This window comes from Temnothorax nylanderi, unplaced genomic scaffold (assembly GCF_030848795.1).
Source record: "Temnothorax nylanderi isolate EJ_2023f unplaced genomic scaffold, tnyl_v1.0 TNYL_tig0164_pilon, whole genome shotgun sequence".
Classification (NCBI taxonomy): Eukaryota; Metazoa; Arthropoda; class Insecta; order Hymenoptera; family Formicidae; genus Temnothorax; species Temnothorax nylanderi.
Window position 1 is genome coordinate 302,059 of NW_027249226.1, and position 26,731 is coordinate 328,789.

Genomic DNA, 26,731 nt, shown 5'->3' on the forward strand with positions numbered 1-26,731 from the left:
TAAAATTAATTAAGAAATATTTACACTGAGCGGTCATGCTATTTACCATTGTACCGAGGAAATTCTCCTCGTATATGTAACGATACGTCGTAGAGTATAATTTTGACTTGGCTGTAAGTTTTTGGTATTTCGCGGTGCAACATTTTCGCGAGTAATCCTTAAATTAATTAAGACTTTAATCGACTATACTAGCAATGATCATAATCGTGGCAACGTTTATAATCGTCGTGATAAATCGTCACCCCCGTTCGACCATGGATTCGGGTCCTTCTAAAATTGATGTAATTTAAATGGTTATATATAAGCTCCTATCTGAATAAATAAATTTAGAATGCTTATAATATAGCATCTAAATTTCTCAATTTAATTATTCAGATCGGATACTTATAATATCTCGCGAAAATGTTGCACCACAAAATACCAAAAAACTTCCAGCGACATCAAATTGTACTCTGCGACGTATCGTTACATGCGAGGACTGATTTCCTCGGTGCAATGGTAAATCGCAGGACTGCCCAGTTTAAATATTTTCCCATAATTTCATCTGTACGTACGGTTATGGCAATATTTTATTTGATGCATTATTTAATGATTTAACTCGCGAAAATGTTGCACTGCGAAATACCAAAAACTTACAGCCAAATCAAAATGTATACTCTACGACGTATCGTGGCATGCGAGAGAAACCGATTTCCTCGGTGCAATGGTCGAAACGAGGTGACGATTTGTCACGACGATTATAATCGTTGCCAGTGTAGTCGATTAAAGTCTTAATTAGGTAATTATATTGATTGGCGAAGTAAATGTTACTTATTCGGTTTTAATCTTTAAATAATGCACCAAGTAAAAATTGTAAGTAACTGCACGTACAGATGAAATTAATGAGAAATATTAAACTGGACGGTCCTGCTATTTACCATTGCACCGAGGAAATTGGTCCTCGTATGTAACGATACGTCGTAGAGTACAATTTTGATTTGGCTGTAAGTTTTTGGTATTTCGCGATGCAACATTTTCGCGAGTTAATCCTAAATAATGCACCGAATAAAATATTGCAAGTAACCGTACGTACAGATGAAATTAATTGGGAAATATTTAAACTGGTCGGTCCTGCTATTTACCATTACACCGAGGAAATTGGTCCTTGTATGCAACGATACGTCGTAGAGTATAAATTTTGATTTGGCTCTGTAAGCTTTTGATATTTCGCGATGCAACATTTTCGCGAGTTAATCCTTAAATTAATTAAGACTTTAATCGACTATACTAGCAATGATCATAATCGTGGCAACGTTTATAATCGTCGTGACAAATCGTCACCCCGTTTCGACCATGGATTCGGGTCCTTCTAAAATTGATGTAATTTAGATGGTTATATTATAAGCATCTTAAAATTATTATTTAGATAGGATACTTATAATATCTCGTGAAAATGTTGCATTACGAAATACCAAAAACTTACAGCCAATCAAATTTGTACTCTACGACGTATCGTTATATGCGAGGACTGATTTCCTCGGTGCAATGGTAAATAGCAGGACCGCCCAGTTTAAATATTTCCCATTAATTTCATCTGTACGTGCGGTTACTTGCAATATTACTCGGTGCATTATTCACAGGATTAACTCGCGAAAATGTTGCAATGCGAAATACCAAAAACTTACAGCCAAAATCAAATGTGTACTCTACGACGTATCGTTACATGCGAGGACCGACTTCCTCGGTAAATAGTAGGACCGAACAGTTTAATATTTTCCAATTAATTTCATTTGTACGGTACGGTTACTTACAATATTTTACTCGGTGCATTATTTAAAGATTAAAACCGAATAAGTAGCATTTACTTCACCAATCAATAATTAACCTAATTAAGACTTTAATCGACTATACTAGCAACGATTATAATCGTCGTGACAAATCGTCACCTCGTTTCGACCATGGATTCTGGTCCTTCTAAATTGATGCAAATTAGATGCTTATATTATAAGCATCCTATCTGAATAATTAAATTTAGGATGCTTACAATATAACCATCTAAATTTCATCAATCTTAGAAGGACCAGAATCCATGGTCGAAACGGGGTGACGATTTGTCACGACGATTATAATCGTTGCCACGATTATAATCATTGCCAGTATAGTCGATTAAAGTCTTAATTAATTTAAGGATTAACTCGCGAAAATGTTGCATCGCGAAAATATGAAAAACTTACAGAGCCAAATCAAAATGTATACTCTACGACGTATCGTTACATACGAGGACCAATTTCCTCGGTGCAATGGTAAATAGCAGGACCGACCAGTTTAAATATTTTCCAATTAATTTCATTTGTACGGTACGGTTACTTACAATATTTTACTCGGTGCATTATTTAAAAATTAAAACCGAATAAGTAGCATTTACTTCACCAATCAATAATTAACCTAATTAAGACTTTAATCGACTATACTAGCAACGATTATAATCATTGCCAGTATAGTCGATTAAAGTCTTAATTAATTTAAGGATTAACTCGCGAAAATGTTGCATCGCGAAATATATGAAAAACTTACAGAGCCAAATCAAAATGTATACTCTACGACGTATCGTTACATACGAGGACCAATTTCCTCGGTGTAATGGTAAATAGCAGGACCGACCAGTTTAAATATTTCCCAATTAATTTCATCTGTACGTACGGTTACTTGCAATATTTTATTCGGTGCATTATTTAAGGATTAACTCGCGAAAATGTTGCACCGCGAAATACCAAAAACTTACAGCCAAATCAAAATTGTACTCTACGACGCATCGTTACATACGAGGACCAATTTCCTCGGTGCAATGGTAAATAGCAGGACCGTCCAGTTTAAATATTTCTCATTAATTTCATCTATACGTGCGGTTACTTACAATATTTTACTTGGTGCATTATTTAAAGATTAAAACCGAATAAGTAACATTTACTTTACCAATCAGTAATTAACCTAATAAGACTTTAATCGACTATACTGGCAACGATTATAATCGTCGTGACAAATCGTCACCTCGTTTCGACCATGGATTCTGGTCCTTCTAAATTGATGAAATTTAGATGCTTATATTATAAGCATCCTATCTGAATAAAAATTTAGAATGCTTATAATATAAGCATCTAAATTTCATCAATTTTAGAAGGACCAGAATCCATGAAATTTAGATGCTTATATTATAAGCATCCTATCTGAATAAATAAATTTAGAATGCTTATAATATAAGCATCTAAATTTCATCAATTTTAGAAGGACCAGAATCCATGGTCGAACTGGGTGACGATTTGTCACGACGATTATAATCGTTGCCAGTATAGTCGATTAAAGTCTTAATTAGGTTAATTATTGATCGGCGAAGTAAATGTTACTTATTCGGTTTTAATCTTTAAATAATGCACCAAGTAAAATATTGTAAGTAACCGCACGTACAGATGAAATAATGAGAAATATTTAAACTGGACGGTCTGCTATTTACCATTGCACCGAGGAAATCGGTCCTCGCATGTAACAATACGTCCTAGAGTCCTAGAGTAAAAATTTTGATTTGGCTGTAGTTTGCCCGTATTTCGTGGGCCAACATTTTCGTGTGTTAATTCTTAAATAATGCACCGTGTAGAATATTGCAAGTTCTCAAGTAATAACCAACGTATAGATGAAATTAATGGAGAAATAGTAAACTGGACGATCCTGCTATTGACCATTGCACTGAAGAAATCGGTCCTCATGTAACAATACGTCCTGCAGTAAAAGTTTTGATTTGTCTGTAATCTGTCGATATTTCGTGGGCCAACATTTTGTGTGTTAGTCCTTTAATAAAGCACTGAGTAAAATATTTCAAGTAATCGAAAGTACAGATGAAATCAATCGACAAATAGTTTAACTAGGCGGTCCTACTATTTACACATTGCAATGAGGAAATCAGTTCTCAAATTTAATGATACACTGAGAAAAAATTATTCTGCATTTTAGTAAATATTAGTTTGCATACAACTGTTACTCTATTTATAAAAAGAAGAAAGTTTTCTTTTTTATTTTAGAATACTTTTTTCTCAGTAAATACACGTGTACTAATGTATAAAAGGAAAATTTTTTTTATTTTAGTAAATGGGGTCACAGTTGTATGCAAACCAATATTTACTAAAATGCAGAACATTTCTTTTCTCATAATCAGTGTATGTCGTACAGTAAAGGTTTGATTTGGCTGTAACCTGTCGGTATTTCGTGGGCCAACATTTTCGTGTGTTAATCCTTAAATAATGCACCGAGTAGAATATTGCAAGTTCTCAAATAATAACTGAACGTATAGATGAACATAATTAAGAAATAGTTAAACTGGGCGGTCCTGTTATTTACCATTGCACCGAAGAAATCGGTCTCGCATGTAACAATACGTCCTAGAGTAAAAATATTGATTTGGCTGTAGTCTGCCCGTATTTCGTGGGCCAACATCCAACATTTTCGTGTGTTAATCCTTAAATAATGCACCGAGTAAAATATCGCAAGTTCTCAAGCAACTGAACGTACAAATGAAATTAATTGAAAAATATTTAAACTGAGCGGTCCTGCTATTTACCATTGCACCGAAGAAATCGGTCCTCGCATGTAACAATACGTCCTAGAGTAAAGTTTTGATTTGGCTGTAGTCTGTCCGTATTTCGTGGGCCAACATTTTTACCTGTTAATCTCTAAATGATGCGCCGAGTAAAATATTACAAAGATTCAAGTAACCGAACGTACGATAAAATTAATTGAGAAATAGTTAAACTGGGCGGGACTGCTATTTACCATTGTACCGATAAATACGGTCCTCGCATGTAACGATACGTCGTAGAGTATAACTTTGATTTGGCTGTAATCTCTTGGTATTTCGCAGTCCATGATTTTCGCTTTTAATCCCTAAATTATGCGTTGTGTAAAATATAGCTTATGCGAAGTATACGTAAAATTTGTCGAGGAATAATTTATTTGGTCGGACATGCTATTATCCATTATTTCGTGGAAATCGGTCCTCGCATGTGACGATACGTTTAGTAAAAGTTTTGTTTCAGCTATAATTTTTACTTATGTTTTCATTATTTTCATGCGTTTTTTCTTAAATAATGCACTGAATATAATATTTGAAAATTTCAAGTAACCGAACATGAAATTATTCGAAAAGTATAACTGGTCAGAGTCCTGCTGTTTGCTATTACATCGATGAAATCAGCGAAGAAGTCGAAAAACTTTTTTCTACAGTGTATCGTCGTAGAAGTTTGTATGGAAATCGATTTCTTTACTGTAACAACAAAAAGTAGAACCTCGTAACATTTTAATTAATTAGTTTATTTATTGATGTTAATTATTTTAATTCTAATTTTAATTAAATTGACTAATTTAAATTTATAATTACAACTTTATCAAGCACAACGCAGTAACAATGATTTAACATAACTTCTTTTTAACATAACTTTTAGTAAAAGATAGCATTTTAAAAGCACACTGTACATTTAGTAGCTTGATGCTTATTCCTTTTTAAATAGTAAAATATTGGTAGATGTTCTTTATTATGAATAAATAATTCATTATGTGCTAAATATATAAGTATATAAACAGCTTGATTGGACTCTCTAAACATTTTGGATTTTATATTTAAGAATGAATATGCTCAAAGAATGATGATACAACTTAATTCAGTAAAATTGTTCAGATAAGGAGGTCCCGGTTTTTTACATTGCATATATCTAATTACCGGTACCGGTCCTTATAATTCACAAGGAAACACGGCCCTACTTTGTTACGTTACATATCTTTGTATAAACTAGTACCGGGCCTGATAAGTTACCTTTCATATAGAAAATTACTGGGTCGGACCCAGCATGTGCCAAAAGTCCTGGTATGTGTTATTGCATCTCCGAAATGGTCCCGACATTATACAAACCATAAAGATATATATATATATATATATATATATATATATACATATATATACATATATTATACATACGTACGTACATACATCCATACAATATACATACACATGCATAATCTCTGTTTTAGATTCGCGACATACAACTGGTAGGCGGGGCAAACGCATCGAAATTTACGAGGGCGGTGTTGAGGCATGTCATGACTGATTCACTGGCGAAAATTTATTCCTGGTCTGGGCAGCGTAAACACTGAAGTTCAGTTCAACTGTATTTGTCAATTGATTATCAGTGAGTTTCTTGAAAATCAAAATATAATTCAAAACCTGCTTATATAAACGTGTCTTATGAAGCACTTTTTTTGTTGCAGAAACTATTTCCAAGCAAACAGATGCGACCAGAACGAGCATCAAAGAAATCATTAAATCGTGGTTGCAACATGCAACGGACAGGATGCGATAACTAATTGCGATAAGTTTCTATAAGTTTACTAGTTTTTATAAGTTGTACACTAAGTAAATTCATAATAAGTTCATATATATAGTTCATATATTATATAAGTTTATAATAAGTTCAATAAATAATAAGTTTTGTATACTTTGTATAAGTTTGTACAAATTTTGTATACTCATAACTTTATATAAATTCGTCGTTTCTATATAACTTCTATATAACTATATAACTTTTGAATATATGAAATAATAAAAACTGATCATTAAAAAATGCGAGATTTTTTAATTATGTATATTCGGGACGCGAGGAGTTACGTTTCAGGGGATATTGTCCATGGTGATTCAATATATTATAGAAGCCCACGAAAAGTTACTCCTTTACGCCTTCAAAGTATACAATAAAGAAAACGGAAATACGGAACTTAACCGTAAGGTAAAATGTATTATGATAGAAAATACTGTATTAAAATATTAATAATGTTTAACTTCTGATATAACTATTATAACATAATACATCTGACGTTGAAGCATATGCTTACCGTTAAGTCTTTTCTGTTATTATACACTTTAACTTACATTTCTATTTCGTACAGAGATCGAGGAATAGCGATGGGCGCGTTCATCAGGTGCCAATAGTTGCAAAGCTGTTCAGTGTTTCTAGTGGTTCAGTTTTCGATGTGGTTAAGACCATTTTTGTAGCCCAATCGGAAAAGTAAACCACTAGAAACATTAAACAACTTGCAACTGTTAGCATGTGCTAAACGGGCTCAATGCGATTCTTTTATGGATTAGAGCAAGGACTCTCACAGAACTCTTTTCAAAATGCCCTGAACAGCGCAAGAGTTCTTATCGAGCCTTTGCAGTCTCTTTAGAACTCATTTAGAACTCTTTTATAACTCTATTTGAACTTTCGACCTTTTTTAGAACTCTATTTGAACTCTTTCGAATCCTTTTGAACTCTTTTCGAACTCTTTAAGGAATACTTTTCCGTTTTTCAGACATCATTTGGAATTTACAAAAGAACTCGTAAATGCTGACATAACTTCGAATTCGTAAAGAATCACTTACGAATTCATTTCGGACAGAAATGGGATTCATTGGGGAATTCATTTTGGAAACTACGAATTCATGTCAAATTCTTTTGGAATTCTCTTTGCTATCTGGGTAGTTTCTACTGCATTGAAATCTTGCATAGAAAAAAATGTATTAGCATATCGCGCAAGAATCATCGATATCTAAGTAAACAATTAATCAAATATATACAGTATATATGCGTACATCTGGATTAATCCGAAAGCTTAGTCTCCATCTTTTGAAACATAAAATAATTTTATGCCACAACAGTGAAGTGCGGAATATAAATAAAATGCGCCATTTAACAATAACTTCTAAGGTAACAAGTTTAATCTACGGTGACCTAAATTTAAACGTGAAAAGAAATTAAATTATTTCAATGAGTTCTCGAATCGTCCCCAATCAGAAATAGACATGAGTCACGTAGAAACGAATTTCCTAATTCGTCTGAATTATTCGATACAATGTTCTAGTTTAAATGTGACACTACTTTGTAAAATGTTAAGTTTTATTGTTTTCTCTACTCTACGATCAATATAACAATCTTTATAAATTTCTTTCTAAATAAAAATATTCTACACAATCGGAAAACTATTTTACAACATGAGTAAAGAACGAAGTCAAAAAGCGAAATAATCAATTTTGACGCGATTAAAGGGGATCATCAATGGCGATTGTATTAAACTCTAGTCCATACTGACTAAGAATCGCGGATTATGCGTGAAAATTGTAGAGTTTCTTGACAACTCTTATGTACAGATGGATTCAAGTGTTTCTGGCTTCATTCATCTGGTCCCATGCCTACTTGTTCAGTATGTCCGTTCATTACCAGTTCTTCAGTAAGGAAATTAGCTTTAAAAAATCAATTAATTTCAATTAATTTGCGCATCTGCAAAGAGATTCTCGAAGATTGGATAATAATAACTACTTACCTCATAATTTTGTATCATAAAATAAATATTTGCATAAATATTAGTTTGAATGCGACCTTCAATCTGAGTTTGGGCAGCAACTCCCTTTGAGGAATAATTTTGTACCACATTGTAAGCTTCTGTCGACCATTTACCTGCAAAAGAGTAACATCAAAGTATAATTACATATCCAAAGATAAATAATTTTGAGTGTAGAGATGTATATATCTAAAATCTACTTACACGTAGGAGTTGATAATAATCTCGTTGATTGAAATGTGGCTTGGATCAGTCAACTCGCGAAACTGTAATATAATAATAAATCGATTAGAATTTTCGGAAACATTACTCATACGATTCTTTCACACGATGACGGTTAATGTTAATTTTCGATTACCTTATTATTACGTTTCGCGTGTTCTATACTTGTCGTCATGACGAAACATCTGACCGAGACATTGCGCTTCTTGGCTATCTCAATATATCTCTTTTTCGAAGCTGGATCAGGATTGGTATTGTCTATAACTTTACTTTTTCCTTGATTCAAGCATTGTTGGACTGCAGCAATGCACTTCTGCCAGCTGCCTAAAGTGTCTCTGTTGACGTATCCGTATTCCTTCAGATAATTCTTTGCAAAATGCGATTTTCCGGAGTCTGGACTGCCGACCATAAGTACCACCTGTTAATGGATATCTATAAGCACGAGGAAAGAGCGGGCCTCTGTTCACATTTGACGTTCACGATGATATTCGTGTTATGCACGATGCTTCTGTTGAAACCGAGGAATCACATGCCGGAAAATTTTACTTAGGTATTTATCATTAAAAGAATACTTTGTATAATTCTCTTTTATGTTATTTCTCATTAGATCATGGTACGAGAGGAACAAACACATTTTTCCAGCGAGTAGATGGGATCCTTTGATCCAACGAAAAGTTATGACAAGTATACAGTGTCGGATAAAAATAGGAAGAAAAATAAAATCTGATAAACTTAGATTCAACGAATTGTCCAATTTCGTTTAAAGGATTCAGATTCAAAGGACTGTAATTTAGTAGAGCTACATAATCGAGTAAATGAATTAAATATTATCACATAACTGAATGAATTGCGTGCCTAATCGCAATATTACATACATTAAAATAACATGCCAACATTGTGATATTGCTTCATAAGTTTTATCACTTAGTATCTTTACCTTAGTTACAATAAAATCGTAAAACGTATAATGGTGCGGTAATATAAGAAAGATCCTCCTCGACATACATTAACTGATCTACCATTACTGTTTTAAGCTCGCTGAATTCACGCTTCGGAACTTCTAAACATCTCTGAAGAAGCTGATAGATAGAATTACCTGTATGTGAAAATTTAATTTATGCAGTAGAACATTATATATCACGCCAATGTTACTCCAAAAGTGACACTGGAGTATTTTAATAACTTAAAAATTCTCTAAATCACTGAGACATTCACCTTTCTTCATTATAACACTCCGACGATAGCCAGATCCATCCCAATAACTGAATGTGATCTCAATTTCTTCTTCCTTCAACGCGTTCTGCTTTCTAGCCCATTCTTGCCTCAATTCTTCCTTAAGTTTATTTCCTCCTCCTCCTTTCCCTATCTGGCAAGAAACTTGTATCTACATCTGGATTTTTCTTAATCTTCTTAATCGCGAGGCCATCAGATTGCTCATTTTCTGACTGCGGGGATTTTTCGGCATTGTCTCATCCAGATTAAAAAACAAAGCTTGAATCTGTCTCTTCTGTTTGTTCTTTTCTTTTCTGCTCTTTTTCACGTTCCTTGTATCAAAGCATGATATGTATGACTAGATGACATTCAGAGCACTGGGCGAAAATCACATAACATTCAGAGCACTGGGCAGAAATCACATGTGTATATATATATATATATATATATATATATATATATATATATATATAATCACGGCAAACCGCATATATAACATCGTGTTATTTTTATTTTAGGAAATTATTTCATATTAACTCAATAGGCGTTAAACTTGCATACATAGGGAGCTTTCCAACAAGTGACACAAGCCGACACAAACGTCGTTCTATCTTTCTTTTTTGGCAATGAGTAACAAAGACAAACCGGTAATCTAACCTATACTACGTTTACGCGAGCGTTACTTAATTCTGTTTAGTAACTTACGAAAACGATACGATAACTTACGATAATTCCTTCGCGTAAACGGGATCTCTTCGGCATCAGCTCCATGCCGTCATATATCTAGGTTAACCTGTGTAAACACTCGCGTAATCGCGTAAACGTAGTATAGTAAGTAACAGTAATATATATAGAATAATAGATATATAATTACATATAAAACAATTACCTTGATTAATCGTCGCGTCGCGTAAAGAGTCACGGTCGGTCTCGCTCCGACACTACCGTGTCTCTCGATAGGTTAACTGAACTGTCAGTGACAGCGCACTGAACGCACTATCTGCACTGCGCGCAGCCGCGCAGTACACACTTACACACACGTATTAACTGAACTGACTGTGACAGCGCGCTGGCGAAAGCGCCGCCAGTGTCGAAAAAGTGAAAGTGACATTACTCTGTTATATGTATGTTATAATCGCAGCGTTAGGAGGAGGAGGAGAAGTAGGGGAGACCGGGGCTAACCGTCAGTTTTTTTTCCGTGCCGATTTTTACAAGAAATAAATAATTTTAGTTAAATGTGGTATACCACTGTAAAGAGTGAACCTTTAGCTACAAAATTTATATAGGAATTTTATCTACGTCGCTTTGTTTAACCGGTATAGAGCAAAAACGACAACGGTGGAAAAATTGAAATCTCAAAAATGCCGGGTTTAACCGTCACACTGCATTTTCAATACATATACGTACATCTAATCCTGAAAAATGATAGGATAATCTTAATAATTGTTTTTAAGAGAAAAATATAAAAATTTATTAAAATTTTTATGCGAAACGTTATTAAAAAATAGTTACGAGGGTTCCTCTTTCCGCAGAAGTTACTCGCCCGACTTGTTTCACTCCTCGACGTCCGATGACTCTATTCGGTGTCTGAACGGTTGTAATTCCCGTCTCATCCATATTCCATATGCAGTGAGCCTGGAAATGCCCGGAAATGCCTTGGAAATGCACCCGGACTGCTTACTGACGGATTAACCCCAAACACAAGTTTCAGGTTGATCGCCCACGAAATATTAGACATCAACGATAATGAAAAAACTACACTGGATTCGTGTTCAGCATGCATTACTCTTTATAATCACGTACCTCGAGATTTGGAGAGCAAATATTATTGCAGATATTACAAAATTTCCACGCGCAGAAAATGTAACTTTCACCTTCCGAAAACACGTTTGCCCTCGTAAAAATCATAACACGGCAGGTAACCTGCCGAAACTCCGTTGGTCACATGGGTACCATAAGCAGCGTTTACAATGTAATAGCGAGTTCGCACAATATACAGATTCCGAGATATTTGATTTGACGGTTCAACCCCGGCGACGGTTAGGCCCGGTCTCTCCTATCTTAAATAAAATTTTTCACATTGGACTTTGCGTCCCAATATCTCCGCTCGTAGGGCACGTAGCGAAAAATATTATAGGAGATACCCCCCCCCCCCCAAGTCGACCCCAAGCTATCGATCAAGCCTACTTAGAATTGATCCGTTCACTCGTTATCGAGATCTCAACATCTCGAGTACTCGCAACCCGTCGCGTCGCGTAAAAGAGTCACGGTTGGTCTCGCTCCGCGTGTACTTGGCGCGAGACACTACCGTGTCTCTTGATAACGCAATTTTGTGATATATAATTTTGTTAAGGTGAAATTAAAACTACTATCACTTAGGTTGAATTTTGGATTTACAAATACATTGCGTGATACTTGGCGCCTTTTTTTCCTTTTTTGAAAAAGGTAATTTTGTACTGATATCACGCATTTTGAAATGCATTTTGAATGCATTTTGAAATGCATAAGCAGGGAACAAATTAAATTTTTATTGAATTAGCAAATTAGTATTAGTCACAAAAAATTACTGATTAGGTACATAAAATAATAATATTTAGGTAAAGTGATTTACGAATTACTTAAAGAATTGGTAATTTGTTAGAGAAAAATTTCTAGTTACGTGAAAATTAGTATTTAGGTAAAAATGTTTTTTGTAAATTGGTAATTAATAGGAATAAATTCTTTATTATTAAAATAAATTACTATTTATTTAAAGAATTAATAATTAGTGGAAAATAATTATTAATTTTTTCAATAATAAAATTAGTCTCAAGTAATTAAGTTAGGGGAGACCGGGGCTAAGCCGACACTATTTTTTCAAAGGCAATTTTTAATATTTAATTAAAATTTTTAGGCAAATTCAATGGTACATATTTAAAGAGTGTTTCTTCAGGTACAAATTGATTCAGGAAGTTTGCTGTACGTCGCTTTGTTTTGCCGCCAGGAAAGGAAAAGTGACGCGAAGACAAATTTTCGAATTGAAAAATGCCGGGGCAAACTCGACACCCCGCCGGGGCAAACTCAACACTTTGTCTGATCGACACAATTTGATCTGGAACTTATTTTTTACTGTCTGAAAATGAAAATACATTGTTTATTGTGTATTTAAAAAGTACAAAAATTCGGAATAAAGTAGCTAGAACAATCATTTAAAATAATGAGAACAAAATTGTTGAACTTTCAATTATCTTCATCTAAACTCATGTCTGAAAAACAATTAATGCAGGTAAACTCGCGATCGGACGTGCGCATACATTTGTCATGAGCCATACGGCTGCATGACAAGCATCGTTTGTTACTGGGAGCCGAAACGGCGTGGTGTTGACTTTGCCCCGGACGTCGTTTTTCACTTTTGTCACTTCAAAAACATGAAAATTTTGAAAATATGCAAAAACGATTATCGGATTCATATAGAGCATCAAATTTTCCATCAAAATCACTTACCGGTAGATTCGCAAGAGTAAAGCTCGATGAAAGAGTAGACATTTTCGAGAGATCAGAAAAATTACTTTTCACTATCAAAAACGCTTATGTCGCGTTAAAAATTACACTATACTCAGAATGTTACCAAATTCCGTTGATAATACTGGCACATAAAGACGCATTTACAGTAGGAAAGGCAAGTTTCTACGATAGATTTAAATTGGCAAAAAGCCTAGTGTCAAGTTTGCCCCGTTGTCGGCTTAGCCCCGGTCTCTCCTACTTATTTTAAAATTATTAATTATATAAATTACGCTACATTTTCTCGTTCTCTTTACCTTTTACAATTTACAAGACAGCATATACGTACATACGTATGCGATTTTGGATACACTTACTTCTTAAAGATCTCCTCGATATCAGTTCCCTGCGATCAATATATATTGATATATTGATAATCACTATCACGACGATCACGACTGTCACTACACTGATAAATCCGTGTTATGTGATCAGCATAGATATTACTCGTATCTACGCCGTATTTTCGTCTTGCGCTTTATTTAATGTGTAATAAATACAGAAAACAGTTGAAAAGATCGTTTTAATACAGAATGTAAACGTTAAACATTAAAGCAGAAAATAACAATTAAGAAGAGAACGCATATACGCATACATACATGGATCGGTTGCGCATTGTATGTGACTTCGCTTAAGGGCTGTTGCCGATGATTTCGCTTAGGGGCTGTTGCCCTGAGTCGTGAGAGCGGTAAGCGACGACGCCTGGGGGACTATCGCCCTGAGTCGCTACCTGATTGTTCGGATGCGACAGCGCCTTGAGGTGTAGACCTTGGGTCGCCTTGGCTTGACACACACTTTACTCAATGTTCACAATTGTGTCCTTTGTATAGAATTTAAATGTTTGTCTCGAAGGAAAGGCAAAATCTCGAGCGATCTTTCGTGGCCACGTAACCGATGTGTACACGTCGAAGAAACGAGGAATAATCGAAAATCGGCCGTGACAACGAAGGATCGAAAACGCCGGAGCCACATCTAGCGAGCGTTGAAACTCGTCCCTAAGATACCGAATTATTTATTTGTACATATAATTGATTGATGTACCTATAGGTGAATGTGTGTGTGTGTATGTGTCTGAGCCATCCGACAATCTCTCTTATTCGCTTTAGTTATGTCGTGCACGACGCATGTGTTAACTACATAACAATCCGACCCACTGATATTTCGCTTCTTGTGACGCCCATCCTAATATCGTGACACTTCGATCCTTGCGTGACGCGACCGAAATTCGGAATTAAACGATCGTATTTAACGATGAGAGACCACGGTGTTGCACAATACATATTTCTACACTGAACCAAAACTGTACATGAATGCAATAAAAGCATTCATTGTAGTAATAAAAAATTCATTAAAATTGGTCCAAAGAATTATTTTATTATCATAATGATTTATGGTTTATAAAAGAATAATTTGAATATTAAACTATTACTACAATTCATTGTAACAATAAATATGTACATTGAAAAATCTGCCATGGATTTATTATATTAACGGAAGACTTTATTGAGTTAATGAATAATGTAATTGAATCATGCATACGATTTTATTATTATTAATGCATGTAATCGTTAATTTGATTAATGATTTCATTACTTTATGATCACGTTTATTGATAATATGAAATCATATAATTGACTACTTCATTGTATTAATGAATTTTTTCATAGATTTATTAAAAAGCTTTATTAAAACAATAAATTTTTTAAATTAATTGATTAAAAAACTTTATTGAGTCAATGAATAATGTAACTGACAAGGGAACGGTAGGAAGTGTCCCTACCCGATTTGGATGAGCTTTGGATATGTTGTTGAGCATCAAAAAACATTAGACACGTATTTTTTTTGCGGCGTATCTCGACGTTTAGGGGTTAAAACAACCCCTCGAAAATAACGGATTTTATATTTTTTTGCGAATATCTTCGAAAATATAAGGCGTAACGACAAAAAATTTGTACGAAATGTTTATGGCTTTTTGTGCTCTTTACAATGGCGTAATCAGATTTTTCAAATTGGTCACATTTTTTAATTTAACCCCACCCCCACCTATTATTTTTGCCAAATATAACAATTTTTCCAACGCAAATTTAAGAGCGTCAAAGGCCAAATACATCCATGTGTATTTTTATTATGATACCATTATTCGATTTTTGGCAAGACGAGATGATATGTGATATAGGCGTCGCGCTGTAGGTAGGTGTTGCGTTATTTCTGTTCAGTTGCGCTGTACGCTTAAAAATTTCCATTTGTGCATATTTTCTCATACTACAATATATACTATACTAGACATTTTGGTGTCCAACTGCACAGACCGCATTTTTTACGGTGTCCAGATAATCCGTGTCCAAATAAACCGTGTCCAAATACACGGTGTCCAAACAAACCGTGTCCAAACAAACCGTGTCCAATTGAACCGTGTCCAAATGAACCGTGTCCAAATTAACCGTGTCTAAATGAACGGTGTCCGAATGCCCCGTGTCCAAATGAACCGTGTCCAAATGAACCGTGTCCAAATAAACCGTGTCCAAATGAACGGTGTCCGAATGCCCCGTGTCCAAATGAACCGTGTTCAAATAAACCGTGTCCAAATGAACCGTGTCCAAATAAACGGTGTCCAATTGATCGTGTCCAAATGACCGTGTTTAAATGAACGGTGTCCAAATGAACCGTGGCCAAATAAACGGTGTCCGATTGATCGTGTGCAAATGACCGTGTCCAAATGTACCGTGTCCAAGTGCATCTCTCCCAAAAGATTATATAGTCACTGGCAAAACTGGCAAAGAATTGAGTAAGAGCTGAATAAAAAATTATATTAATATTCAATATCAAAGGAAAAAGTAACAAACGTAAGAAACCAATAAAAGTTAACAATAAAAATGCACTTACATGTTCACAAAACGACAGCGTACAGCACACAGTTCTTTACACTTCAAACTTGCGATCTGAAATGCTTGCTTTTCGGAATTATGACACGAGCAAATGATATTCAAATGCGTGAATTTGGTTGTTGATTTTGTTGTGCCGTAACCGGGATAGTATATTATTGTAGCGGTTAATGTGACGCACGTGTTCGTTCAGATTATGATTTGCGACTGCCCGCCCGATCTTACAATTTGTCGGAGTCGACATTCCGTTGCTCGTCTAGGACTCTCGAAATAGCGTTAACCTCTCGCTGTCAGTGCCTTGCGCTGGCCTTTGCATCAGCGCTTTCGGTTATCCCGGAGTTGAAATGGAAATTTTTAAGCGTACGGCGCAACTGAACAGAAATAACGCAACACCTACCTACAGCGCGACGCCTATACCACATATCATATCGTCTTGCCAAAAATCGAATAATGGTATCATAATAAAAATACACATGGATGTATTTGGCATTTGACGCTCTTAAATTTGCGTTGGAAAAATTGTTATATTTGGCAAAAATAATAGGTAAGGGTGGGGTTAAATTAAAAATTGTGACCAATTTGAAAAATCTGATTACGCCATTGTAAAGAGTACAAAAAGCCATAAACATTTCGTACAAATTTTTTGTCGTTACGCCTTATATTTTCGAAGATATTCGCAAAAAAATATAAAATCCGTTATTTTCGAGGGGTTGTTTCAACCCCTAAACGTTGAGATACGCCGCAAAAAAAAATACGTGTCTAATGTTTTTTGATGCTCAACAACATATCCAAAGCGCATCCAAATCGGGTAGGGACACTTCCGACCGTTCCCTTGTGAGTAATACATTAGATTTCATTAGTATTAATGTATGTAATCATCAATTTGATGAATGATCTAATTACTTTATGACCACGTTTTTTGATATTACGTAATAATATAATTGAATTATTCATTGTATTAATGAATTTTTTCGTAGATTAATTAAAAAAGTTTGTTGAGACAACGAATTTTTTTATAGGTTATTGAAATTATTATTCATTGAATCAATGAATAATATAATTGAGTAATACATTTAATATTATTAGTATTAATGTATATATTATTAATTTGGTGAATAACTTAGGGCCAGTCTTTCAATAGTCGTTCAAACTGAAGTTTAGCTAAACTCACTCTTCATCTTTTTCTAAAAGGGATATATCCTTTTAGTTCGGATCCTAATAATATTAAATGTATTACTCAATTATATTATTTGTCTCTTTCTAACTATAGTTACAAAGAGATGAAGAGTGAGTTAAGCTAAGATTAGAGTTAAAAGCGACTATTGAAAAACTGGCCCTTAATCCCATAACAATTACATTTATTGATTATTAATTACATTACAATTATGTTTATTGATTACTAATTACATTACAATTACATTTATTGATGTTATAAAGTAATATATTTGAGTATGGCATTGTGGCATTAAATAATTTTATCATGAATTTAAAATACTTTATTAAAATGCAAAAAACAACTGTTAAATCTGTTAATTTATTATTAATTTATTAACAGATTTATCACTTTTACAGAATTTTTTAACTATGTTTTACAAAATTCATTAATGCAATGACATACTGAAATATACTATTTTACAGTAATAAACGTAGTTATAAAGAATATAAGGTAATTAAATCAGATATCGAGTTATTAAATACATACATTATTATTAATACTAATATTAAATGTATATAATATTGTAATAAATGTAATAATATTAAATGTATTTCTGCTTATACTAATAGTAGGTACTAATCCATCTGTGACTAATTTAAACTGATAATTTATTCTTAAAAATACGATTATAAAACCGTTCGAAATTAAATAAAAAGTTAATCAAAAATGAAATCCAAAACAGCCCTAAAACTGATCTTTAGATAATAGAACAAATACAAAATAAGAATTTTATTAAATATCTATATTATTTTGCATAGATATGTGTATATTATATTACATGAGAAGGTAAAATGATTCGGTTAATATTTTTATGCAGCTTTCAGATTTTCTATTAATACGTGAACTTTGGAAAAGGAATTATTAGATTTAATTTCAAAAAAATTCAATTTAATAAAGTTCCAAAACATTGAACTTTCAATCGGAAAACTTAAATTAAATACATAAAAAATTTTAAATAATATATCAACTGCCCTAAGAAAGCTGTTAAACGAATATTTAACATTGTCGAAATACACGTAAATATCTGTTATTCTTGAAATGTCTTCGCCAACACACACAATGAAGGGTTGAATGCACTGTTTTTGATTTTTTAGATACATAAGATGATCCTCTATTTCTTGATGAGATTTGCCAAAGTAAACAAAAGATTCCTGAGAATCTCTAATAGTGAATTTTATGGTACTTTTTATGCCAGTCAAATCTTTTTTCACAATTTTGTTGGTTGGAACCAAGTAACCGTGGAGGCTCCAAAAAACTATTGCATCACGACCATCTATACAAATAAAGTCAAATAAATAAAGAATGTTTACAAGTGAAAAAAATATAAATTTCTAACAAAATAATATAACTTACTTTCAGAAAGTGTCTCCTGTTTTAACATTTGTAGGTATGTGTGGTGTCCTGAGGTGGTTAAATAAAACACTCAGTTGTAACAATCGACAATAAGATATGTATTGGTAATAATCGGGGAGATAACAGAGTATAATGTGTGTATCCCTTGACGGTCACCGGGTAACTAGCTCTATCCCCGCTCGTTCCTACTCACTGAGGTGATACCTTTTCGGGGATCGCTGATCACAGTACACGCACCGGTACCGTGTTAATGTGAATACATTACAATTCCTCCCTTTTTATTTCTCGCTACTATAACAATTTCTTAATCGATTGGAACGGCGCAATACTTTCTCTGGTTCGCTCACAGGTGCAACTTTAACGTTAGTTTTATTATCATTTGGCGGAATGAATCGGACGATCTGATCGACGTGTCGTTTCCAAACTTTGCCAGTCTCTACTTTAACTTCGAACGTTACTGGAGATAATTTCTTTATAATTTGACCTTCGACACGCTTATTACTACGTACACTGAAATCATCGACCATCACACTCTCGCCAATTTGGAAATCGACATTTCGATTGCCTTTTCTACTCGCTACCTGTGCCAGCTGCTTCGCTCGTACATCATCGCTCACGCTCGGCTTTAATAAATCGAATCTCGTCCTCAACTCTCGCTTATACATCATGTATGCAGGCGTTCTTCCCGTTGTACAATGCTCGGTAGCTCTATAATCGAACAAGAAGAGATTAATTGCATAATCAAGCGATTTGCCACTTTTGACAATTTTATCTACTTTGTCTTTGAATGTTTCAACGAAATTCTCGGCTGCGCCGTTGGTCGCAGGATGATGCGGTGCAGTGAAGCTATGTTTTATACCGTTGATTTTACAAAACTCTTGAAATTCGATACTCGTGTACTGCGTACCGTTATCGCTCACTAAATGTCTCGGAAGACCGAAACGAACTAAAACTTTCTTAAATTCTTCAATTACTCTCGGGGCCTGAGTGCACTTTTGCATATCAATAATTTCAGGCCACTTCGAGTAAGCATCGATAATCAACATAAACATATGACCGTGAAACGGACCTAAGAAATCTGTATGAATCCTACTCCAACATCTATCAGGGAATGGCCACGGCGTTAACGGAACACTCGCCGGTTTCTTACGCTCTTGCACGCACACTTTACATGATGCCGCAATGTTCTCAATGTCTTTATCGATGTTCGGCCACCATACGTACGATCTCGCCAGCATTTTCATCTTTACTATGCCGAAGTGGGATGCGTGCAATTCAGTTAGCACACACTTTTGCACTGATTCTGGAGCTACTACTCTGTATCCCCACATGAGACACTCCTTTTCTACCACTAGCTCGTCACGTTTCGCATAGAATATTTTCTCATACTCATTCATCTCGTTCGCGTTTGGCCATATACCCTTCACATACCGTACTATCTTACTAAGCATTTTATCGCGCTTTGTTTCTACTGCGATCTCCACCGCGTTTAATGTTTCCAACGACTCTTCGGCGTAATTTATCGATATATACTCGTTATCGAAATTGGTGTGCTGTCTTTGACAGGAAGTCGCGAGAGTGCATCACAATTACCATTATGTTCTGATCTAACATATTCAATTTTTATATGAATCTCGACAGAAAATACGCCCATCTTTGCAATCTACTTGCTGTCGTTAACGGAATCTCTTGTTTTGGACCAAAAATAAAAACTAAGGGCTTATGGTCTGTTCTCAGCGTTATCTCTTTACCAAAAATATAATTATAATACTTTTTAAATCCGAAGACAATTGCACTCGCTTCCTTGTCAATGATGGCACGATTTAACTCTTTCTCGGGAACTACTTTCGACGCATTTGCGATCGGTTTCTCTGTACCGTCTTTATATCGATGCGACAATATCGCTGATAACCCATACGATGATGCATCACACGATAATATAATTTCTTCGTTTGGATCGAAGTGAGCTAATACACACGGTGATACTAATTCTCTTTTCACCCATTCGAACGCTTCCTCGCACTCTTTTGTCCACTCAAACTTATCTCCTTTCGCACACTCATAAAGTGATTTTAGTTTAGTCGCTCTCTCAGGTAAAAATCTCGCATAATACGTTACAAGTCCCAAAAATGAATCTAACTGTTTTTTATCGACCGGCGTCGGAGCTTCAATCATTGCATTTACTTTAGTTCTCGACTTGTGCAACCCGTCTTTATTAATAACAAACCCCAAAATATCTAATCTTTCTTTGAAAAAATCGCATTTGCTTATATTTACTTTGAAACCGTATTCCTCGAGTCTCTTACATACTGCGTACAACGTTTCTAAATGCTCTTCATCAGTTTTGCCCGTGCAATAGATATTATCAAGATAAGGGATTACTCCGTCAATTCCAGCTAAACATTGCTCGATTTTCTGTTGAAAATCTCCCGGTCCCGATGCAATGCCCTCTGTCATTTTAGTATATCTGTACAACCCTTTGTGCGTTATTATCGTTAAATAATCTCGGCTACCTTCTTCTACCGGAATTTGCATATACGCATGCTCTAAATCAATCTGCGAAAACCTCTTGCCATTCCTCAATGCTATAAAAATTTCATCAATCAACGGTATCGGATGTCGATTTCGAACTAAATTCGGATTTAACGTTAATTTAAAATTACCGCAGATTCTAACGGAACCATCCGATTTTATTACCGGCACAATTGGCGTTGCCCATTCGCTCACATCGATTTTTTCGAGATGTCCCAATTTAACAAGACAATTAATTTCTTCCTCAACTTTGCTTGTTAATGCAAATGGCAAATGTCTCGCTTTTAACGCTATAGGCTGTGCATCTTTTTTCAACACTAATTTAAGCTTTCCTCTATTATACAACCCGGGGCCGGGACCAAACAATTTCGGGTATTTCTCTGGAAATTGTTTCGTCGCGTTATTTACATCTACTTTATTACAATCATTCGCGCTGCTCAACAAGTTCAATGGCAATGGCCACAACCCAAAAACTTTTAGCCATTGTCTACCGATCAAAATTGGACCATCACTTGTCATTACCCTCATTTTTAACGTTGCTTCCCGATTCCCTAATTTTACTTTCAAATTCTCTAATACTCCCTCACTTTCTAATGGGACTTTGCCATATGCATTCAACGCAGGCGCCTCGCGCGTGATTTTATTTTCGGGGAAATATTTATTTTTATCACTTTTCGAAATGATCGCAACGTACGAACCCGAATCAATTTCCATATCTATCTTTTTCCCATTAATTGTTACGTTTACATACATAGGATCGGCTTTTACATTGTCGCTTTCTGCTTTACCGGTACCGCTCGTTGACTCGCCTATGTTGTCATCTACCAAGAGGAAGTCGTATACCGCCTCCTCCCGCCGCTGCTCCTCGCTCGTCGACTCTCGTTCTAGATGTTGAACCGCTGCCCTCTGAGATCGGCACATAGTTGCCAGGTGCCCCTTCTGCTTACAAGAATTACACGTGCTGTGTCGATGATAGCAATCACGTGCCCAATGGTTTGCCTTCCCACAGCAATAACACGATGAACGCCTCGCGCTCTGAACTTGTGTGTTATTGTGCGGAGCCCGGCTGCCACTGTTAGCCGGGGGTCTGTTGTTGTATCGCTGTCCTCGTCCTCGGACTCCGCGATAAGCACCTCTACCTCCCGAACTGGGATGATACTGTCTCTTTTTCTCACTCGCCCGCGAATTCGATTGAACTACGTTTACACTCGCGGCGTTGCTTGTTGTACCGGTACTAATTTTATCTGTTGTCGACGCGTTCTTTTCTGCTTCTTCCATCGCAGCAGCTATTTTGTATGCTGAATCGTACGTCAATTTATCTTCACGAAACAGTGCTTTTTTTGTTGCGTGATCTTTCAGTCCGCACACTAACTGATCCCGTAAAGCTACTTTAGCATCACCGAACTTGCAGTTTAACGATAAGCTTTTTAATCTCGCCGCAAACTCCGCTACTGATTCCGTTGCGCTTTGGTGCGCTTGATAAAACTTGCATCGTTCCATCGTTTCTGACGGTTTCGGATTTAAGTGATCACTCACTAATTTTACTAACTCGGCCAAAGATTTTGTATTCGGCTTATCCGGCGCGCACAGATCACGAACTAGTTTATAAGTATCGGAACTTATTTTCGTTAACAACACTGCCGCTTGTTTCTCAGCTTTCACGTCGTTGGCTACGAAATATAATTCGAGCCTCTCTGTATATGTTTCCCAGTCGTCTTTTCCTAACTGGAATTCCAGTTTCGTGCTGTTGCTCTCTCCTGCCATTGTGTGAGTTACCCTTGGCTTCTTGTTTTCGTTTTCACCGCCTTGCGGTTCCTTATCTTCGCCTTGTCGTTGTCTCTGCCTTTTGTTCACCTTGCTTACGTGAGTTCGCAGAATTTTACGAAGCTCATCGATACCAAAATTCTCCTCGTATGCTAACTCTAACTGCTCTAGAGTTTCAATTAATTGAGGTTTCGTAAGCGTTTGAATCCACGATGTTTTTGAATAATCGATGGCACTTTTACTGTTTCTAGGAACCGACATTTAACACAATGACACCATAGTTCATTTTCGTATACCCTAATTGACAAAGTTTTATTTCCGTATGCAGTCAATTAGAAAAATAATAAATTTTATTGCAACGCACTTTCACCGTTAATTGTCTCTTTTCACGTTATTTGTTCGTTTTATTGTCCAATGTTCCTTTTCCGAATACACACGATGCACGTGAAAATTTTTGAATATTTTTAATATCGTTTACAGCGCACAATTTACCATTTGCGTAAATTTTATTTCCGTATACTGCGCGAATATTATTCTTAAGTGACCGTCAAGTCGCTTCAATAGCGTTGTACACTCTCCGTTTACCGTGCTCTCCGACTGCTGTGGACTTCGAATACGGCGTGCCACACGCTCACTGTTCCACGAAATTTGCACGAAAACTATTTATCGTTATTGTCTTGAATAATTGCACCACGCGTTCGAAAATACCTCGTCGCCAAAATTGTGGTGTCCTGAGGTGGTTAAATAAAACACTTAGTTGTAACAATCGACAATAAGATATGTATTGGTAATAATCGGGGAGATAACAGAGTATAATGTGTGTATCCCTTGACGGTCACCGGGTAACTAGCTCTATCCCCGCTCGTTCCTACTCACTGAGGTGATACCTTTTCGGGGATCGCTGATCACAGTACACGCACCGGTACCGTGTTAATGTGAATACATTACAGTATGCTTTTATGGATTTATCTTTCACATGATTATCTTTACATAAAAACGATGTAAGATTATTGAAGCAAGTCTCCCACTTATTTAACAGACCATTTTCCGTGTCAAATAAGACATTAAAATTCATGTCAATCTGTAAAACATTTTAAGAATTAATTCGTTTGTCAGTTCTAAATTTCCGTTTAAGGAGGCTCTTACCCGGCTGCTCTAATCAATGTAGCAACCGAAAAATTATCATTAATAATTGGTTATAAAATTATCGGAAAATTAAATAAAAAAATAAATAATGATTTTTACATAGTGTAAGAGTAAGTTATATGTTCTATTAGTGTAAATATTAAAATTTATACAATAAGTCAGTTGACTACGTCAGTGCTAAAGAGCAGAATAATAACATGCGCGTGTTACAACGTCGTCTGCAGCAGTCTGTAGCTAAGTGAGGTGTAGCCGTGTAGCGTTGTAGCGATTGATGCGATGAAGAGATGGAGCCAAAAGAAAGATATAACGTGAGAATGCTGAGAGGGAAAATGAAAGGAAAATTCTCGAAAATAAAGGTTGTCAATGCGCGAGAGAATAATTATGCCGCTACCATACAGCGCAGAGAAAAGACATGTGCAAGTGAGGTTAGAAAGAATAATTAACATTGTTTACTTTTTGATTTTCAAGGTTTGATTGGCAAATAATTGAAACTTATTGTTTATATAGATGTTTAAAAAACGCATTTTACTTATTTACGTGTAATACAACATTTGAAACTTCGCGCGATTTTGACACTCGGAAGATCATTCGCCTAACCTGTCGTACGTCATATTAAAACTACAATATCTTTTATAACTCATCGTCAACACCAAGTTTTCTTCTTATCATTAGAAAGATTATTATTTTAACTACAATTCCTTAGTTTTTTGTTTACCTGGCTCGCAAACTTGCTAAGAAAATACATCACTTCCGGTAAAAATTTTAGTGTTTACCATATGCCCTGTGTTAAAAATGCGAATTTCAATACTGATATTTTTAAAATTTTTATCGTCAACCTATGCTAAAGTTTTGGGCATCGGTTCGTTGTGGTTCACTTTACAACATAATTTAATTTCATAAAGATCTGTCGTTTTATGATCGAGGTAAGAGCCTCCTTAATATAAGTACCAATCTAAAGCCAGATGGTTTCTTATAGAAAGGCCACTTTTTTCAAAAATAGCTGCCGTGTTTGCAGCACTGTTTATTTCTTTTAATCGGTGTTGGCCACATGCTTTCCAACAGTTGTCAAATTCTTCTGATGTCAGGTTGTCAAATTTGAGTGCATTAATGCAACTTTCCGCATTGTTTTCTGGAACTAAAATATTTAACATCATTGACTTATATTATATTGACATATAATTTTTATATTATACTACTATTATATTAACATATAATTTTTAAACTTGTAAGAACTTACCAAAGATTTTCTGATGATCCCGTTGAGTTAGTTTTGAACTTTCTGGTTTTTTTTGGCAAAATATGTTTCCCAACTGCTGTTTTAAGAGAAGATTTTAAATTGGCAAGTTTAATATATAATTTTCCACGTTTACCTGTTCGATCATATTCCTATAAAAGCAAATTTTATAAAGATAAATATCTATACTGATCTTCTTTAATGAAAAAATGGTTACTTGACCCTATCTAGTCATCGCTTATGTTTTGAAACATTTTTTTTTATTAAAATTTAAAATTATAAAAATTGTAAAATTATTTACACAAAGCAATAAAAAACAAATACATTACAATCGTAAAAAAATTTTGTAAAGTAAAATTATAAAAAGTATCAGTCTCTTAATAAATAATACAGTTTACAAGATTTTATAATTTATGATCGTAATACAATATTTTTTTGTCTTTATGCAAGTAATTTCCAACATTTTTAGGATTTAAAATTTTGTTTTATTTTAGTTATGAATTATTATAAATTATTTTATTTTTTTTTCTGATTTTATTGTATATCTACTTTAAATACAAAAATTAAATGAAGTAAATGAACTGTCGTTGCTATAACGTAATGCGATTAATGTATTATTATCTTTTTATTTTAAATAAATAAAAATGTTTAAATCAAATGTATAACTGGATGGAGTCAAGTTAATAATTTTGTCACATAAATATTATTATATCTTCGTGTTCTAAATTTCAAATAAACTTACTAATTTTTCAGTAGGAAATCTTTCTAATATTTCTTTTTCAAGTCTATAACTGTCTGCCATCGACATCTTAATACTATTTTCTTCGAAAAAATTTGCACAAGTATTGATCAATAATGATCTTTGTTCATTATCAAATTTTCTATATTTTTTGTAGTATTCTACCAACATAATGCTCTTTCATTTAAAATAGTTGATAATGTTATCATAGTAATTTCGTCTGATGGAGTTGACGATCTTCTATAAGGTGAAAAACGAGATCTCGATGTCGAAGGCATCTGCACATCAGATTCAGTTGATAGAGCTGGGGATGATGGTCCGCTTAAGTTAGAAAAATTCATATTTGGTATTTCCAGCGGAAGGTTTAAAGAATTTCTCCACTTTTCCAAGTTATCTTCGAATAATATTTGAGTGCCAAGATCGAATGATTTCAGAAGTTTTTCCATATGATGCTGCTTTATGATTTTAAGTATTTTTATTACAACATTCTCCCCTAAAAA

At 34.8% G+C, this 26,731-nt stretch overlaps 2 protein-coding genes across 6 annotated transcripts in view; both read right to left on the reverse strand.

Moving 5' to 3' along the window:
* Window positions 1-7,931: 7,931 nt before the first annotated feature.
* Window positions 7,932-9,959, reverse strand: LOC139777822 (bifunctional polynucleotide phosphatase/kinase-like). 2 transcript variants are annotated; one of them, XM_071715457.1, is made up of 6 exons: window positions 9,829-9,959; window positions 9,551-9,709; window positions 8,750-9,031; window positions 8,596-8,657; window positions 8,374-8,507; window positions 7,932-8,293 (listed from the first exon to the last, which is right to left on the reverse strand). In XM_071715457.1, the coding sequence occupies exons 2-5, from the start codon at window positions 9,614-9,616 to the stop codon at window positions 8,504-8,506; spliced, it is 414 nt and encodes a 137-aa protein (XP_071571558.1). In that variant the 5' UTR covers window positions 9,617-9,709; window positions 9,829-9,959; the 3' UTR covers window positions 7,932-8,293; window positions 8,374-8,503. The 2 variants fall into 2 exon arrangements, with proteins under 2 accessions (XP_071571558.1, XP_071571559.1); XM_071715458.1 differs by having other exon boundaries at window positions 8,750-9,045.
* An 8,931-nt stretch (window positions 9,960-18,890) lies between these two features.
* The window catches only part of LOC139777826 (uncharacterized), a 31,408-nt gene continuing 23,567 nt past the window's right edge, over window positions 18,891-26,731 (reverse strand). For 3 of the 4 annotated variants that reach the window (XM_071715462.1, XM_071715461.1, XM_071715460.1), the window contains 3 exons: window positions 26,235-26,724; window positions 25,496-25,644; window positions 18,891-25,393 (listed from right to left, as the gene is read on the reverse strand). In XM_071715462.1, coding sequence (XP_071571563.1) covers window positions 20,440-23,373 — 2,934 coding nt within the window. In that variant the 5' untranslated portion in view covers window positions 23,374-25,393; window positions 25,496-25,644; window positions 26,235-26,724 and the 3' untranslated portion in view covers window positions 18,891-20,439. The remainder of the gene's footprint in view (window positions 25,394-25,495; window positions 25,645-26,234; window positions 26,725-26,731) is intronic. The other variant, XM_071715463.1, reaches the window with a different exon arrangement.